The 16,093-nt window shown below is 41.1% G+C and overlaps 1 protein-coding gene across 1 annotated transcript in view; it reads left to right on the forward strand.

Annotated features, from left to right (window-relative positions):
• Positions 1–12,946, forward strand: part of LOC107748916 (arf-GAP with GTPase, ANK repeat and PH domain-containing protein 1-like) — a 156,992-nt gene extending 144,046 nt beyond the window's left edge. The window contains exons 17-18 of the mRNA XM_016563924.1: positions 10,991–11,246; positions 11,668–12,946. Of these exons, the coding sequence (XP_016419410.1) occupies positions 10,991–11,246; positions 11,668–11,874 (463 nt within the window). The 3' untranslated portion in view covers positions 11,875–12,946. The remainder of the gene's footprint in view (positions 1–10,990; positions 11,247–11,667) is intronic.
• Positions 12,947–16,093: the final 3,147 nt, after the last annotated feature.

Raw genomic sequence — 16,093 nt, forward strand, 5'->3', positions numbered from 1 at the left:
CAGCTCTTGCAGGAATGACAACACCTCTGACAGATCGGAAGTAGGAGGGTCTTTGCCACCAAGCAGAGGAAATAGACCACTTAAGGGTGTAGAGGCATCTCGTAGACGGGGTTCTAGCCTCCGAAATTGTGTTTAAGACTCGCTCTGGGAGGCTTGAAGACTCCCGTCGAGCGGCCAGAGGTGTAGAGCCCACAGATCAGGCCGAAGGTGCCATATTGTCCCGTTCGCTTGAGAGAGGAGATCTCGTCTCAGCGGAATGGGCCAAGGGGCCGCTACCAACAGCTGAGTCAGCTCTGATAGCCACAGCTGGTTCTTCCGGAGAGGGGCCACCAAAAGAACCTTGTGTTTTTGGTCCCTGATTCGCCTGATTACCTGTGGGATCAGGGCGATCGGGGGAAATGCATAAAGAAGGAGGTTGGGCCAACGCGTCCTTGGTCTTTGAATAATAAATTGGGCAGTGAGCCATGGCTGTTATACAGGCCTGATTCACCCTGATCTGCAGGCGTCCGTGACGCCACGCATGGGATGGAACCCGTGGTTTCAGCAACACTACAGTTGGGTCTGCTTCGTATGCGCCCCCTTCAGTGCTGGCGATGCTGCAGCCATGAAGCCTAGCATCCTCTGAAACGTTTTGAGAGGGCGAGTAGTACCAATCTCAAAGGAGGCCGCCAGTCTCCGTATGGCCAGAGTCCGTTCCGGCGCGACTACAGCTCTCATTTGAGCGAAGTCGAAAACTGTTCCCAGGAACGATATTCGCTGCCTGGGGAACAACGTGCCCTTGGCAAAATTGACCCTGAGTCCCAGGTGCTCTAGGTGGCTGAGGAGGAGGGTCCTGTGTGATAGTAGTTCTGCCTCCGACTGGGCCAGAACGAGCCAGTCGTCGAGGTAGTTGAGAATGTGGATTCCCATCTGTCTCAGAGGGGAGAGACTTCGTAAAAGTGCGGGAGGCCAGGGACAGGGACAGCCCGAAGGGAAGGACCGTGTATTGATAAGCCACTCCCTCGAAAGCGAATCTCAAGAATCGCTTGTGACGGGGGGCTATCTGGATGTGAAAGTATGCATCCTTCAGCTCCAGAGAACTCTCCTGAGCGAATTTGCGCAAGGTTCTGTTTCAGCGTAATCATCCTGAACAACCTTTTCATGAGGGCGTGATTCAGGTGTCTGAGATCGAGGATGGGTCGGAGGCCACCATCTTTTTTGGGGATGAGGAAGTAACGGCTGTAGAAGCCCGACTCGCTCTGAGCTGGAGGAACTGTTTCTTCAGCTCCTTTTGCCAGCAGATTCATCACCTCTGAGCGCAGGACGTGAGCGTCCTTGCTTTGCACTAAGGTGGGGACCACGGCGCTGAAGCGCGGGGGTCTTTGAGCGAATTGGAGTGAATATCCTTGTTTCATTATTCCCATGACCCATCTCGACACTCCGGGGATGGCCTGCCAGGCCTCGGCCCACGTGGTGAGGGGTTGGATTAATTCGAGTGACTGGCCGCACGGGGGCAGAACACTCGTGAGAAATGGAAGAGGAAATTTGCTCTCTTTTTGAAAATGTTTGTGTTTTATTCTTCCCGCTATAACAACGGCTGATTGCTTGGGCACTTGAACGGACCCGTTGTATGCAACAAACATACTCCTCTGTACCCGGAGTTGAACAGGGTGTCAGGAGGTCTAAGAGAGGCTGCTTGGGAGGCGGTCCGGCCGTGGTGAGACCTGGCCCCATCCTCTTCCTGTCCCGCAGATCAGGAAGACGCCTGAGGCACCGGGTTCAACGCAATCTTGGGTCGGAATCCCTGGCGCTTAGGAAGAGGGTAGCGTCTGGCCGAGCAGGAGCGTCCTCGCGTCTGCTGGGCCTTAGCGGGCTGAACAGCGGGGGCGGCAGGTGCTGGCTTCGCGGGCTGCTGAGTCGGCGTAGACTTAGGGCGACTAGAGGTAGCAGCGGAGCTGGAGCGCTTTGGCAGGAAATGTCGCATAGCTTGGGACGATTTCTGTGCCTCTGTGAAGCACTCGGGGAATCCTTTCGACCGCTCCGCTGCCGAGCCATTGGTTCGTTTTTTATATACTGCACGAACCAATGACCGTGCAGTTTTACTGCGTGATTGAAAAAGGCTTCAGTTCAGGAGAAAATGGCTTTTTCCCGAAGCGTCTTAAGCAGACGCAGTACGAGTGTAATATCGACAGGGAACTAAGCTTTAGCAATACAACTAAGAACTTTTCAGAGCTAGCAAACTAACTAACTTACTAATACTCTCTCTACCATGGTGAAATCTGCAGGATGATGAAGGCGAAGGTGAGTGAACAGGTTGGTGCTATTGCCCCCTTTTGCGCTTACTGTTGATCTGCACCTTGTCTTTTTTTTATTTATTTATGTGAGTGTAGTCTGTTCTAGAGGGATCTTGCCTCCATCAGACACCTGAGATATTGAGCTCCACACACCACCTGACTCCCGTAGCCACATACATCATCATGAGCAATGCCTGGCCTATAATAATTCAGCAGTAAGTGGCTAAAAAGAGCCTCTTTATGGCCAGATATCGGTCTCTGAAAGGGCAGAGTTAACAGATTTCAAATTAGACCCGGCTCTTAATCTGGGCCGGGGTGCAGGTGTGCGTCCCCAAAGCTGAGATCAGATTGGGCCCTGGGGACTAGAATGGGGTTGGTGAGTTGGGGAGACCTGCTGGGCTTCATTCTTCCTCAAATCCAGACATAGACAGTGAGCTATATGCTATTAATGTCCCATGAGCCGCTTACTCGCTGAACTTCCTCTTTGTGGGGAAGAAGTAAAATGACATTTTAGATTTGAATATGTACCATATACCTTGTTTCTGTCATTTACTTCTCTTCCGTTCACCAGCATTTTCCTGTCAGTGCCGTCAGGCATTCATGGAGGTCCATTTCTTCAGAATTAACTAGCTGATCCTGCGATGGTCAGCCTCTGACCTCTTCCCTCCGAGAAGACCGGTGATATGAGCCAACTCATGGCCTGCATGTTAAACAGCTCCTTGCCTTTTTCACTTTCATTGACAGAAAGCGCTGCACAAATGTTTCAAATAATTGGCTGCCCCATTCTAATTCATCTGTTAAAGGACTTCTTGATTAGATTAGGCTAATAGACATTATTTTTTACATGACTGCCTACCATTGCCCGTAATCATGTCCCAACTAGGTTACCAAGCCTTCCAATTTACTATTGACATTAAACTGGCTGACAATAGCCAATCAGAGCGCAGCATATTATGAGGAGGACAGATAATATGAAGCAAGAGGGGATTTAATGCCTGAATCGTCACATCATCTACCTTTTCGTCCAATTTAATACAGAATAAATAATGTGTATATATTTGCGTGGCTTTTTCTCTCCCTCTCCCTTGCTCTGTCAGTGTGGCGTTTTCATGGGTATTTTTTATTTAGGACAGTAAAAGCTATGAATAAATGTCATGTTTCATTATTTTTTTGTTTAAATCCTCTTTTTGAAGCGTTAAATCTGTCAATATGAAAGATCGACAAGTATGTCAGCTTGTCGAAGACTTTGTTCTTGTGCAGGAAATTTGGGTTTGAATCCAGCCTGCGTCATGTCCAGTTCCCACCCCTTCTCCCCGTCATACGTGGAGCTTATGGGAGCGTATCGAGTACAGATACTCAAAGATAAAGCCCTGTGCTGTTTTACTGATGCTTAGCACATTTCTTTTCCGTCTCTTTCTGTCTCACACATACATACACACACACACACACACACACACACACACACTTTTTTTCATCTCTTTTTGCCCTTTGGCCCCCATTTGCATGCTGCCACTGAAACGTTCTGATCCAGTTAATGGAACCTCATATGAGTGTGGCCCATTGCCTCCAGTGGGAATGATTTGAGTGTATCGCAGGCCAGAGCTCAGTCAGAATCAGAATCACTAAGTGCCTGTAATATTAAAAGAAGCTCTGAGCTTAATTATCTGTGTCTATCCAAGGGCAGCTAACGACTAGGCTGGAGAGGATAATTGAATTCAGACCCTTATTTTTTCCTTGTTAGAAAAGGTGGTGGGGGGGAGCAGGAACAGAGCAGCTCGTAGAGTAAAACTGTCCCTTTGTGGCCTTATTCACCTCATGAATGCTGTTTGTCAGTGGTGTTTAGTTTTTGTGAGCTTTTTATGTCTTCCAGGAAATAGTGATTTTAAGAATCATTTGCAGATGGAGTTTTTAGTTGTTGGTGGTCTATTTGCTTTGATGTGAAACCCTTTCATTTTTGCCCCCTTTACACCTGTCATACACTGTATTTTTTTTTATTAAAATTAAAACAAAGATTATTGGAGTATGTTTTACAAGAAAATACTATATCAGTCTTTCTATTTCAAAATTTAACTCAGTTAAGCTTAGTTTAATTGTAAAATTTGTTAGCAATTTCTAAATGAAAATTGTAAATCTTGAATCGTATTTTGTTCAGTGTATCAACATGTTTCGTATCTGGATATTTTTAGTCAGATTGCACTTACACCTTGACTCCAGCGTACTGTTGATCAACTAGAGATCCTTTCACTCTTCCCTGTGCAAAATACAAAATGTTTATGTCCTTTACATAATTTTAAAAAGTTGCCTTTATGAACCTCTCAGTAGAGGATGTTAATATGAATTAGAAATAAAGAAAATTGAGGAAGTTTAACAGAATTCTTTTTGGACAGAGAGATACAAGTAACAAGATTACAATGCAAGCCACTGAAATAACTTGATTAGTAATTGAATGTTGTTGATTAAAGCAGGTGAGGAAATCACAAGAGAGCTGTATTTGTTGTTTTTCACTTTCTAGAGCACAATAAAAAGAAAAAGCAGAGGAACCGCAACAGTGCTTCAATGAGTCAAGTGTCATGTATGACATCCTACATGATTTATGCACCAAAACAAGTGTGTAAACTTTAAGAAACTATCTGAGCAGCCGACATTGAAAAATTTGTTATATAAAATTCATTTTAGAACATTTACTCATTTTAGAACATGTTAAGAACATTTTTATCATGCGGTGACACAATGCCATGTTAAAGTAATGTAACAAAATCTGATCACTGATTGGTCACAAGAGATGTATTTGAGACATGTAAAGACTTAAAGGGGTCATATGATGCTGCTAAAAAGAACATTATTTTGTGTATTTGGTGTAATGAAATGTGTTTAATTAAGGTTCAAAAAACACATTATTTTCCACATACTGTACATTATTGTTTCTCCTCTATGCCCCGCCTTTCTGAAACGCGTCGATTTTTACAAAGCTCATAAAGAATATCTCTTTGGATTTGAGACTTTAGTCTTTGCAACTTTATAGATCTTCTTTATGCACCAAGAGCTTGTAACACTCCAAAGAGAAAGGAAAAATTTAAATCGCATCATATGACCAAATTAAGTTAGGCATGTGCGTCTTTAAGTAAGGGTTAAAGCACAGAGATGAATGAGCATGCATGTCTGCGTCTGCACATGCGCAGGTAAATGTGCGCCGCTGTCTGTTTGACAGATTTAGCCTGTCAGAGTTCATTACCTGTGAGTCAGTAGGGCACTAATGAGCTGAATTAGTGGTATAATTAGCCTGAAAGAAAAGAGCATCAGCGTCGATCTCTTCTCTATGAATTTCTCTTTCTTTCGTTTTACTCGGTACAACCTGAAATTAGTGATCTCACTTACACACGGTAGTTAACCTCCGATATGTGGTCTCTCTGAACTCTCACAGAAGTTCAGAGGTGTGTGTGAGTTTAGGGTGGGGGATCACTGGGGCCAGTGGGCTGTCCTGTCACAGGCGGCTGCATTAGCGGACACCTGTCAGTGTTGGGTAAACAGCCCCTGGCTTTGAGCTGGACAGGAAGCGCTGGCAAGTGGGTAAACACAAGCCCACAAAGTGATCGTCCAGGGAGAACACAAAGCGCAAACACACTCACAAACAGGAAACCATCCTGACAAGGGATTGATGTAGACTCCCGTTAATTCCCCTGTGACCCGGCCTGTTGCATTCCAGCGGGGATGAGGCTACTGTCTCATCCCCCGCCTTCCCCTCAGGTAAACGTCCCAAAACAGCAATGCAACACACTTTAATGAAGCTGTCACAAAAACCGATGTTTGCCATGAACACATCATTGCAAACACAGTTATTGTAGTTTGGCAGTGAAGCAGTATATTTAAGTATCTTTAAATATATATATATATATATATATTATTAATAATTCATGATGGTTATAAAAATGATTTTTTTTTTATTAAACTAATGATAAAGAAAAGTTCACTTACACTGCAGGTATTCAAGGTGTAAAGAAAATTACACACCACATTACATATTTAGAGTCATTAAGATGAAATGTAATTTTCAAAGCCATAGGAAACCTATATGAATACAAAGATTAAGAACTTTGCACGTGTATGTTAAACTAGTTTTTTAAAATAATATTTCTTTATCATAGGCAATCTTATTTATCACTGACCAGTGGTCATCACAGTCATTTTATGCACACAAAACATGGGAACTTTACGTCTGAATTAGGTTCAGACATGTTGACTTATTACAAGTAGACATTTTGGATCTAACTTGCATGGCCAGTAATTCTTAATTAAAGTCCTGCTGAAACCTGCAGTCTGCTAGCAGCATTTTCTCGCCAGCAGGTCTACACACACACACACACACACACACACACACACAATGATACACAGTCATGGAACAGAGTTGCTAATTAATTCAGTTAGCCATCTTCCTATGCAAGGACAAATTCCCCAAGATTCAGATGAGATAATACTGATTTGGTGTGTGCGTCTGTGTATGCGTGTACATGTGTGGGTGTGTGTGTGTGTGTGTGTGTGTGTGTGTGCCCTGATTACCCTTTCCAACTGACACCAGGTGGTAAGCAGCTCCCAATCTGACCCCTGGGAATCATTTGCTCTTTTATTTTTTACATTTGTACATGATTATCTTGTCATCATACAGTATTGTTGCTTGACTTAATTTGTGAATTTAACATGCAAAGACAAGGTAGTTATTTTTGTACTGGGTCTTTATGTGTTTGTGTGAATTAAAGTGTGAGGGTGGTGTTTAAGACAAGAATAGGAAGCAGCAGGTGACCTATTTTCTCCTGTTTGTATGTGTGCGTGTGTGTGTGTATGTGTGTGTGTGTGTGTGTGTGTCTTTTCCGAGAGGTTCAATTGTGCCGCCCATCCTCTCCCTTTACATTTGTCACCATGACTCCTGAACCGTTTTTTGTTGCCTTTTGTTACTTGCTTACACTCCATTTATGTATGCATAAGTGTGTTTGTGCACGTTTAGGGAGACCTAAAATCAAACACTAAATGCCATTGTCTTCCTCAAGGTTTATAGATTAATTAAATTCTAAACTTATTTGTTAACCCAAAACAGCCCCGCGAAAGCTACCAGCTACATTTCTTTTCATATATAAGTTTTTTTTTTTTTTTTTTTTGAGCACTGTTCTAGTTAACTAAAATTTTAAGAGGTTATCTGCAAGAAGTTTAGGCTTTTTTTCCATTAGCCAGCTGGGCTTGGCCCTTAGCAACGCTGCTAACTGGGGAAGGCATGCGTTTCAGAGGGCAGTGAAGTGCTCCACATTTCCTCTAGACACAGAGAGGCAGAGGGGCAGTGGGGAGACCCTGCCGAGCCTCTTCCTCTATCTTTTCCCCTCTTCTATCGCCCTCCTCCACGGCTCCCAGGATGCTTTGTGTGGGGGCTGTGGTCCGTGGCCCTCGTGCCAGCCCTCTCACTCACCCTGGGCTGACCAGCAGCACCCGGAACATTCCGTGCTGCTAGACCCCCCTCTCAAAACACACACAGTTAATAAAATTCTTCAACTTTCCCACAGAAGCTGCGGCCTTTCTCTCCTCCTCCGGACTTCTCTCTTCCCTGTCTCTCCTTCCTGCTCTTTCATCCTTTTTTTTTCATCCTTTTTTTTCTACTGGTCCTACTGTGAATCAAATGATCAATGCTGAAAATTCTTGATACTGTCTGCATGTTAGTGCTATATAATTGTTCTGGGTAAATTGCATTTCATTGCATCTTCCCTATTCTGTTTGACAATCTTAACCACAGATTGTCTGATTTAAAAGTTTGGAATAAATAAGAATTTTTTTACATTTTAATCAGGACTAGTCCCATAAAATAACACACTGTAATTGGCCGCTTTACAAATTGCTCAGACGGCCCCTTCCTGTCTTATTCAGTGTCTTTTGGCTACAATAAACTGCAAAGTGAACCAGATGTTATGCTTATAGTCAAATGTCTGACTATAGTTTGACATCAACAGGTGATTGTTACTTGCATCTTTCCCATGTGTGCCCTGTTTGTGTGTGTGTGCACTTGTGACTGTGAGACGTGACGCTAGCTGTGACCTTAGACAGAAAATCTTTGAGTGCTGTGGGGGGTTCAGGTCCGTCAGCATGGCTTTGCTGCTTGATTAAGAAGGATGTCACTAAACCATCGATTCCCTGGGCTATTGATTACCTATTTTTAATCCATCTGCCTCTCTGATAAAATGTTATCTCCTCTGCACTCTGGCCCCTGACATGCATACCTGGCTAATTTGTAATCAGGGTTTCTGAATTTAACCCTTTGAGACACAGTTGAGTTCATCTTTCAAAGCCCATCATGGCTGTGGCGTCCTCTGTTATGAGCAGTGGATATCAACTTGGAATTAAATCAAATTGGGAAATTTAATCACTTTAAGTATAACATTTACAATCTATTGTAATATTTACATTTTTGTTTATTTTAAATAATTGGTGGATTTTAATGCAGTTACAGTGATAGATTTATGGTTTTCAACGTTTTTGACTCTAAAGGTCGCCTATGTCCAAGACGATATTTGAAAGCTGATATGTATCTCTTGTACTTTTTTTTGTAATAAATAATAATAATAATAATAATTTAAAAAAAATGTACATTTACTTTACAGGTAATTTACATTTTACTGTATTTTATTCTCTTTTTTGGCATTTTAAATAAGATTGTTATTATAACTAAATAAAAAAACGTATTGAGGCCTCCTTGGAAGTTTGCAGAGGTCCCCTGTTTGAGAACCATTTTGAGATTTTTTTTAATGGCCACTGGACAAAAATATACACATTAATAAAATAAATATAAATAGATGTACACAAAAGTTTGTTTTTAAATAATAGCTTTAACATACTCATTTTATACTAAATTTAAATGAAAAGTTTTCAGTTAAAGAAAATTGTTTGAATGTTATTTACACAATATTTACCTAATCTTGGAATTAACACAATATTATATATTATGAAATAAATATTGGGCAGTTAATTAAATTAGCCAAAACATTGGTCTATCACTAGATCACACAATACAATTTTTAATACATTTGCACAACCAATAACCGTGTCTAATGTTCATTATATTTAATCTGAGAGAAATTTAAAACGGTTGTGTTTGAAAATACATCTTTCCACAAGTCCTAGACTAAACTTCTCCATCTCAAGATCACAAGTTTTCATTTATATTAAATTAATGCACGCTCTGTTCATCAAAACCTGAAAATGGAAGTGACTCCATTGGTGTTTAGGATATATATATATATTTTTACGTCTGTGATCATTGTCTGTCCACATTGTTCCTGTCCAGATGCTCCTTTTGAGGAGGAATTGTGGCGGTAGGATGTCTGTTCTTTGGTCTCATTGGTTTGGACTCCTTAAGGGGCAGCTGCGTTTTAGGGAACAGCTCAATATCCTCTGCCCAACTCCCTTCCCCTCCTCGGGGGTATCAGAACTCCCTCTGCCCCTCAGATAGGAGCTGAAGCTGAACTAATCCCGAGTTGTCTGAGAAAGGCTGTTTACTCTGCGGGGATTAACAGAGATTAAGTGCTATCATAGCACAGTTTGAGGAGGGGATGCTGTAAACGATCCAACGATTGCTGATGGCCCTTTCCTGTTCGCGGTTACCCTGTCAAACGCACACTCACGTTCTTACACTTCTATACCACTTCATTCAGCCACTTCAGTGTGTATTGCTTGCTTTCTCTCTGTTTGCTTTTTTATTGAACCTGTGCATTCTTAAGGCCCTGATATACAAGCAGAATCAAACTGGTGTGACGTCACAAACAAAATCAGGCCAAACCGTTCATTTCGGGAGTTCGAAACAGAAACTGTCCAGAAATGTTCTCTTCGGCTCGCAAACACCTTTAAAATACCTGTTCTGAACTACCAGTCTGTGACGATTACATATTTTTTTTCTGTTCAGTCCATCGAGGTCAGATGTGAGTAAAAATATGAACACACTGGAGAGCTGCTTTATAGTAAAAATGTAAGTTGTAGTTCTAATTGAAAGTGACACTAACTGTTTCTTCATGTTTAATACTGTAAAATGCTTGCTTTAAAGCATTCTGTTGTATTAAGTGCTATATAAATAAGCATGATGTGACTTGACTTGAGTGCTGAATCGTGGAGCTATTGCAAAACATATCCACATCGCAATGATCAGATGCTTTCTTAACTGCTGTTTTCTCACCATTGTCATTTTTGTCATATATTTTGTTATTGAGACGAAAGCACATATTTACATATTCATCTAATCGCCACTCCCAGTAGCAGGGGTGGTGTCAGGATGTTTGCTAACAGTATAGCGCTGCTCAGGTATTTCAAACTCCTTTGTACCCCTAAGAGAAGAATGAAAAACATTTTTGATGTCAGTGTATTGAGGCTTTTACAGTCCATGAAGTGGACATACATTTACACACACAGACAGCAACCGTTCAAAATGCCTCTAGTGGTTGTATTGTTTCTGTTCTGCTCATTATAATATTTTTCTAGTGTATTAAGGTCTAGATGCTGCTGTGTGTAATGGAGATGTGAGAGCTAGTAAATGTTTGGCGCGGGACTGGGAACGAAATCAAATGGCTGTACACGAATCCCATCAAATTTTAAATGTCATTTGGAATGAGAGCCAGATCAAAACATGCCACCGGTGTGAACCATGTGTTGACAGCCCGGTTTTCTGTGTGTGTGTGTCTGTGTGTGTGTGCTTTCAGAGAGGAACGTGAGCGCTGGATCAGAGCCAAATATGAGCAGAAGTTGTTTTTGGCATCGCTGACGTGCACAGAGCTGACTTTAGGACAGCAGTTACTACGTGCCACAGCGGAGGAAGACTTGCGCATTGTGGTCATACTGCTGGCCCACGGCTCCAGAGATGAGGTCAACGAAACCTGTGGGGAAGGTGATGGCCGTACAGCCCTGCACCTGGCCTGCCGCAAAGGGAATGTTGTGATCATGCAACTGCTCATATGGGTAAGAGCTACAGGACACACTCTTTTAATCACACAACAAACTATTGGTCACGATGTGTGTTTGAGTAAAGACCTTTTCACAACAAATGTGTAACCTAAAAAGCAGATCTCAGTTGAATGGTCCGTTCACACCAACAGCGAATATCTGTCAACTGCAATTTGCGGTACACCTTTCAGCTGGCCTGTCAGCTGACTAGCAAGCACGATCAGCCCTCTAATTTCAGCAACATAATTAACATTACTGGTGTTTGTATGATAAGGTCAACGAAGGTCATCTGCAAAATCATTTGTACATAAAATAATAGCAAGTCCATAAAGTGTTTTGTTTATACATTTACTACAAGTCCAAATAAATTGGGATTTTATACAGCAGTCTTTGGATCATAGGATCATAACTCTCTTTATCTCTCTGTGCTCTGTAGTACGGCGTGGACATCATGGCACGGGATGCTCACGGCAATACAGCACTGGCATACGCACGGCAAGCTAACAGTCAGGAGTGTATGGACGTCCTGCTTCAGTACGGCTGTCCTGACGAGCGTTACCCACTCATGGCCACACCAAACCTGTCACGCAGGAACAATAACCGCAATAACAGTTGCAGCAGCATGAACAGTGCAGTTATATGAGAAGTACACTCTCACACACATGAACATGCATTCTGGTCAGCACTCCTCCTCCCTACACACACTTTCATATGTACAGCTCCACCACTACATCAGAATCATAAGACTATACTAGACTCGAGGGAAAGACCCCGACACTGATGATGATGAAGCAGCATGAGCAGAGCTACTGTGTTTGCCTGACTTTACAATCCCACAGGTTGAAAACATTGTCATGGCAAGGGTTTAGCCAATCATGTGTCATCCATTGTTTTGGTTTGAACAAAAATGAAAACAATACCGGACTCTGATTTTCTGCCTGTGCCAGTTTAAGCTACCAAGTGCATGATGGGAGAATAGGGTGTGGATTTGGTAACTGATGAGCAGGTGACACATCAGCGTTCTGCTCCCTGCCGCTTCTCTGTGGAGTCTAATAGATGACAAAGCAAGACAGGAAATGATGGGGCAGCATGGGATACTTTTACGCTAGATCTTCAAAATGACCCAGAAGAACCAGAGAACTTTACTTTACTTGGACTTCCATCTCACCACTTTGACACTGATTTTTCTGTCTGATCTCACGCTCTCAGACGTTTCTTTTGTATCTGTTTTTACTATTTCTCAGTCAGTTACATCAGTATGTCCATTATGTCTTTTATTCTTCTTGTTTTTAAAGGAACGTGAATGGATGTAATGACATTTTTGGAAAACAGCCAAATATTGAGTCAGTTTGAAGTCTGAATCTGACATGATCTTTTAAACTGTTTTTGTTTTAACATTTGTTGAGTAGCATTTGTCTTATGTGCTCATTACTGGACCAACGGAAGATTCTTAAAAACAAGAGTTTTAGGATTTACATTTCTCAGAAGTAAAAGGGAATTATATTTTTATTTTCACCAGCTTTTATTTAGCAGATTTAAAAAAAATCTTTAAACACGTCAAACTAGTCTTATATGTTGCCCATCCATCGGCTCATTCTTTACTTCAGCTCACAGTGAAGTGTGCAGGCACCGATTCAGATGAACCATATTCCAGAAGTGCAGGGCTGAAGCTCAGGCTGACCTCAAGTGTTCATCATTAAAAGCTCCACAAAATATCAGGAAAACACAGGACTTTTTGTCATGCAAAAGACTGAAATCTGCTTATGGCGGCCATTACTTTCATACAGTGACGTGCCTCTCTCAGGTCATCTCCGTCTGTTGCTCTTCTCACACTTTACACTGCAGAGTCCTGAACCTCATTTATCTCAAAGAAGAGAAGGGCTCTCTGGGTCTTCAATTTCAATCTGTACATACTCTTCTTACTTCTCTCTCTCATTCAGTTTTTTCTCTGAGTAGTGTACTATATAGAAAAGTATTTCAAGACAGCACTCCCCCTGACAAAAGTGGTTATTATTATATATTTCACCTCGCCCTCTTCTTGTTTCAGTGCAGGTTAAGGTGTCAGAAGTTGCAAGTGTGCCTGTTTGAGTCGAGTTCACTCTTTCTGCTCCCTTTACATGCTCTCTTTCTCTGAATTGTTCTTCATAGCTTAGTTATCCTCCTTGCCTTTATCTTCTTCCTTTATCATGTGTCAAGGAGTATTAAAGCAATACGAAGCCAAAAATCAGCCAGGTAGACACATGAGTAATAGTTTTTCACCGCGTTTTGGACGTCACCACGTTGTTATTGAGAGACGTAAAGCCGATGTAAGACTCTGTCTCAGGGCGTATATATCATTACTGGAGATCCCATGAAGGGTTTGATATTGACTTATTCCATAATATGATTTGATGGGCTTTGATCATTTCATCTCAGCTCCCATTGATTTTACTGTTCGCTAGGTAGTAGAAATGTGAAGGTACTTGTCTTAGGGTTGGAGATGTGAGAGGATCTGTGTAGCAGAATGAATATTCTGCAATGCAAACAGTCTGGACGTCTTTAAGCTAGTTGATAGACATTTGGGACTGTGTAGAGAAACTTAAATAGTTTTCCAAGCTTTCGAAAGAGAACCGTGAGCGTGGAGAAGCTTTAGTGAAGGACGTGAGGATAGAAACTATGAGAGAAACATTGAGGCATGTTGATTTTCAGCTCGTAAGTCTGCAGTTTTCGCCTTGTATATAACGTAGCAGGCCTTTAGAGGCTTTACCACAATAACCATTATTTATGATTAAATGCACTACAGAACACAGATCACTTGTTGTGAAGAACCCACAATATAATGTCCACTTTGAATCCTTTCTGTGGAAAAACAGTCGTTTTTGTTTCTGATCTTTTTGCATGAATGGATGTAAATGTTCTCTTCCTTGTGTAAATGTCTTCGTCTTCATAGAAATAACTGTACCCTGACAGGTGACGCTAAAGAGTCTGCCATTTTAATTTGAAAAAAAAATAAACGATTTTTTATCAATTTGTGAACCTTTTTTTTTCTGCTTCTTTTGTTTTATCTCCTTGGGTAAAACTTCTTTTTGGGTCATCTGTCCATCTGTAAGTGAATAAAGAAAGCACGAATAAGCAAAACAGACAAAAATCCAGCCATAACAGCAACCAAAGCATCACGTCACACCCCTTGCAAGCAAATAATGCAGACTTTATGTCCAAGTTTCTTGAACATATCCTCGGTTTTATTTCCATTTCCATTCACTAGTCGTTGCTTTGTGTAAATAGATGTAAAAATGGAGAAACAAGTAGTGTTTGTTTACTTTGTTTTTGTTTGCGTTCGTTACCTCGTTATTTCATCGACAGTCTCCATGTTACACTCACCAAGAAACCCGTTTAATTATTTATGAATATGCTAATCTGAAAGGGGAGGAGCTCTCTCACACTACTTGGGTTTTGCATTTGTTCCTTTATTTAGTCCATGGCATCACAACTATCATTCTGATTCAAATTATCGGTGTTGTATTTCTAATTATTATTGTTATTATATTGAGTTTGTGTCAGCTGTACAGTACTGTGTTGAAAAATTATACCTGATGCAGAGTCTTATACTGTAACGTGTCTCTTTTCAATAAAAAGCTTCTTAATATAATGGCTTTTTGATTTTTACCCTTTTATTCTTTTTATTGTATTTATTTTGAGATGTTACATGGGTTCAAGGAGAAAAAAAAATGCACACCCATAGTATGTAACTTTATAATATATTTATTTATTTATAATATTTATATTATATATTGTACTATTTACACAGTATCTCAGTAGGCTATTTTGCACGCAAACATACACGCACACTAAAATATATTCATATTCAGCACTTCTGTGACACTGAAGATTGGAGTAATGATACTGAAAATTCAGCTTTGCATCAGAGAAATAAATTACATTTTAAAATATATATTTAAATAGAAAACAGTATTTTCAAATTGTAATAATATTTCACACAGTTAAAAATCATTGTGTATCCAAACATTTGACAAGTACTTCATGTAATATTTAAGTACCAATTATATATACAATAAGCAACAAAATGTGATTATTTTAAAGGGGGGTGATTCTTTTCTATACCCACGATAGATAGATAGATAGATAGCTTGATAGATATGCATTTTAATTTTAAATAGATATATATACAGTATTAACTTTATAAAAATATACATTTATTTCTTCATAATCTTTATATGTTACATATATTTTGGCATTTACTTCAAGTAGGTTTTTACTTCAGATCTCAAATACAAATCAACTGTGTGTTTCAGAAAATGTTCAGGAAGGTAAAGTTATTCGCACACATACATATGTTTTGCTCTTCTCACATCCGCAGCCTAAAAGCCTAGTTTGGGTTTGTCAGCGGGTGCAGCCCGCTCTCTGGCCTCTGCGGTGCAGATGAAGGCGTTAAAACCAGGCCCTGCCGACTCACTGTGTCTCTAATCAGATAAAGATCCTCTAATCCCCTTCTCATCCTCTCCCTCAGGAAGAGAGCCGCAGCTCCACAAAGCATCCAAAGAGGGGATGCGGGGCATGATTCTGCCCCCACAAAAGCCCCCTGACCGGGAGGACAAAAGAGGCCTCAGCGGCCCAGGAAAACAGATGTAATTAAAGAGATTAGACGAGGCAGAAAGGGAGAGAGGGGGAGAAAAGAGCAATCCATAGAAAGAGGAAATGTTTCGTGGTTGAGAGGGGAAGTGGGAGCGTGATTATGAGTTAGTGACAGGAAGTGTGTTTGTTTTCTTATAATTCCTTTCACAAACATTTGCAGCTTGTAAGCTATTGAAGGCTGACAGGCTAAAGGAGCCATGGGGAATGAATCCTTAAAATGTCATGGTGGT

The sequence above is a fragment of the Sinocyclocheilus rhinocerous genome, unplaced genomic scaffold (genome assembly GCF_001515625.1).
Source record: "Sinocyclocheilus rhinocerous isolate Xijiao unplaced genomic scaffold, SAMN03320098_v1.1 scaffold1371, whole genome shotgun sequence".
NCBI classification, from domain to species: domain Eukaryota; kingdom Metazoa; phylum Chordata; class Actinopteri; order Cypriniformes; family Cyprinidae; genus Sinocyclocheilus; species Sinocyclocheilus rhinocerous.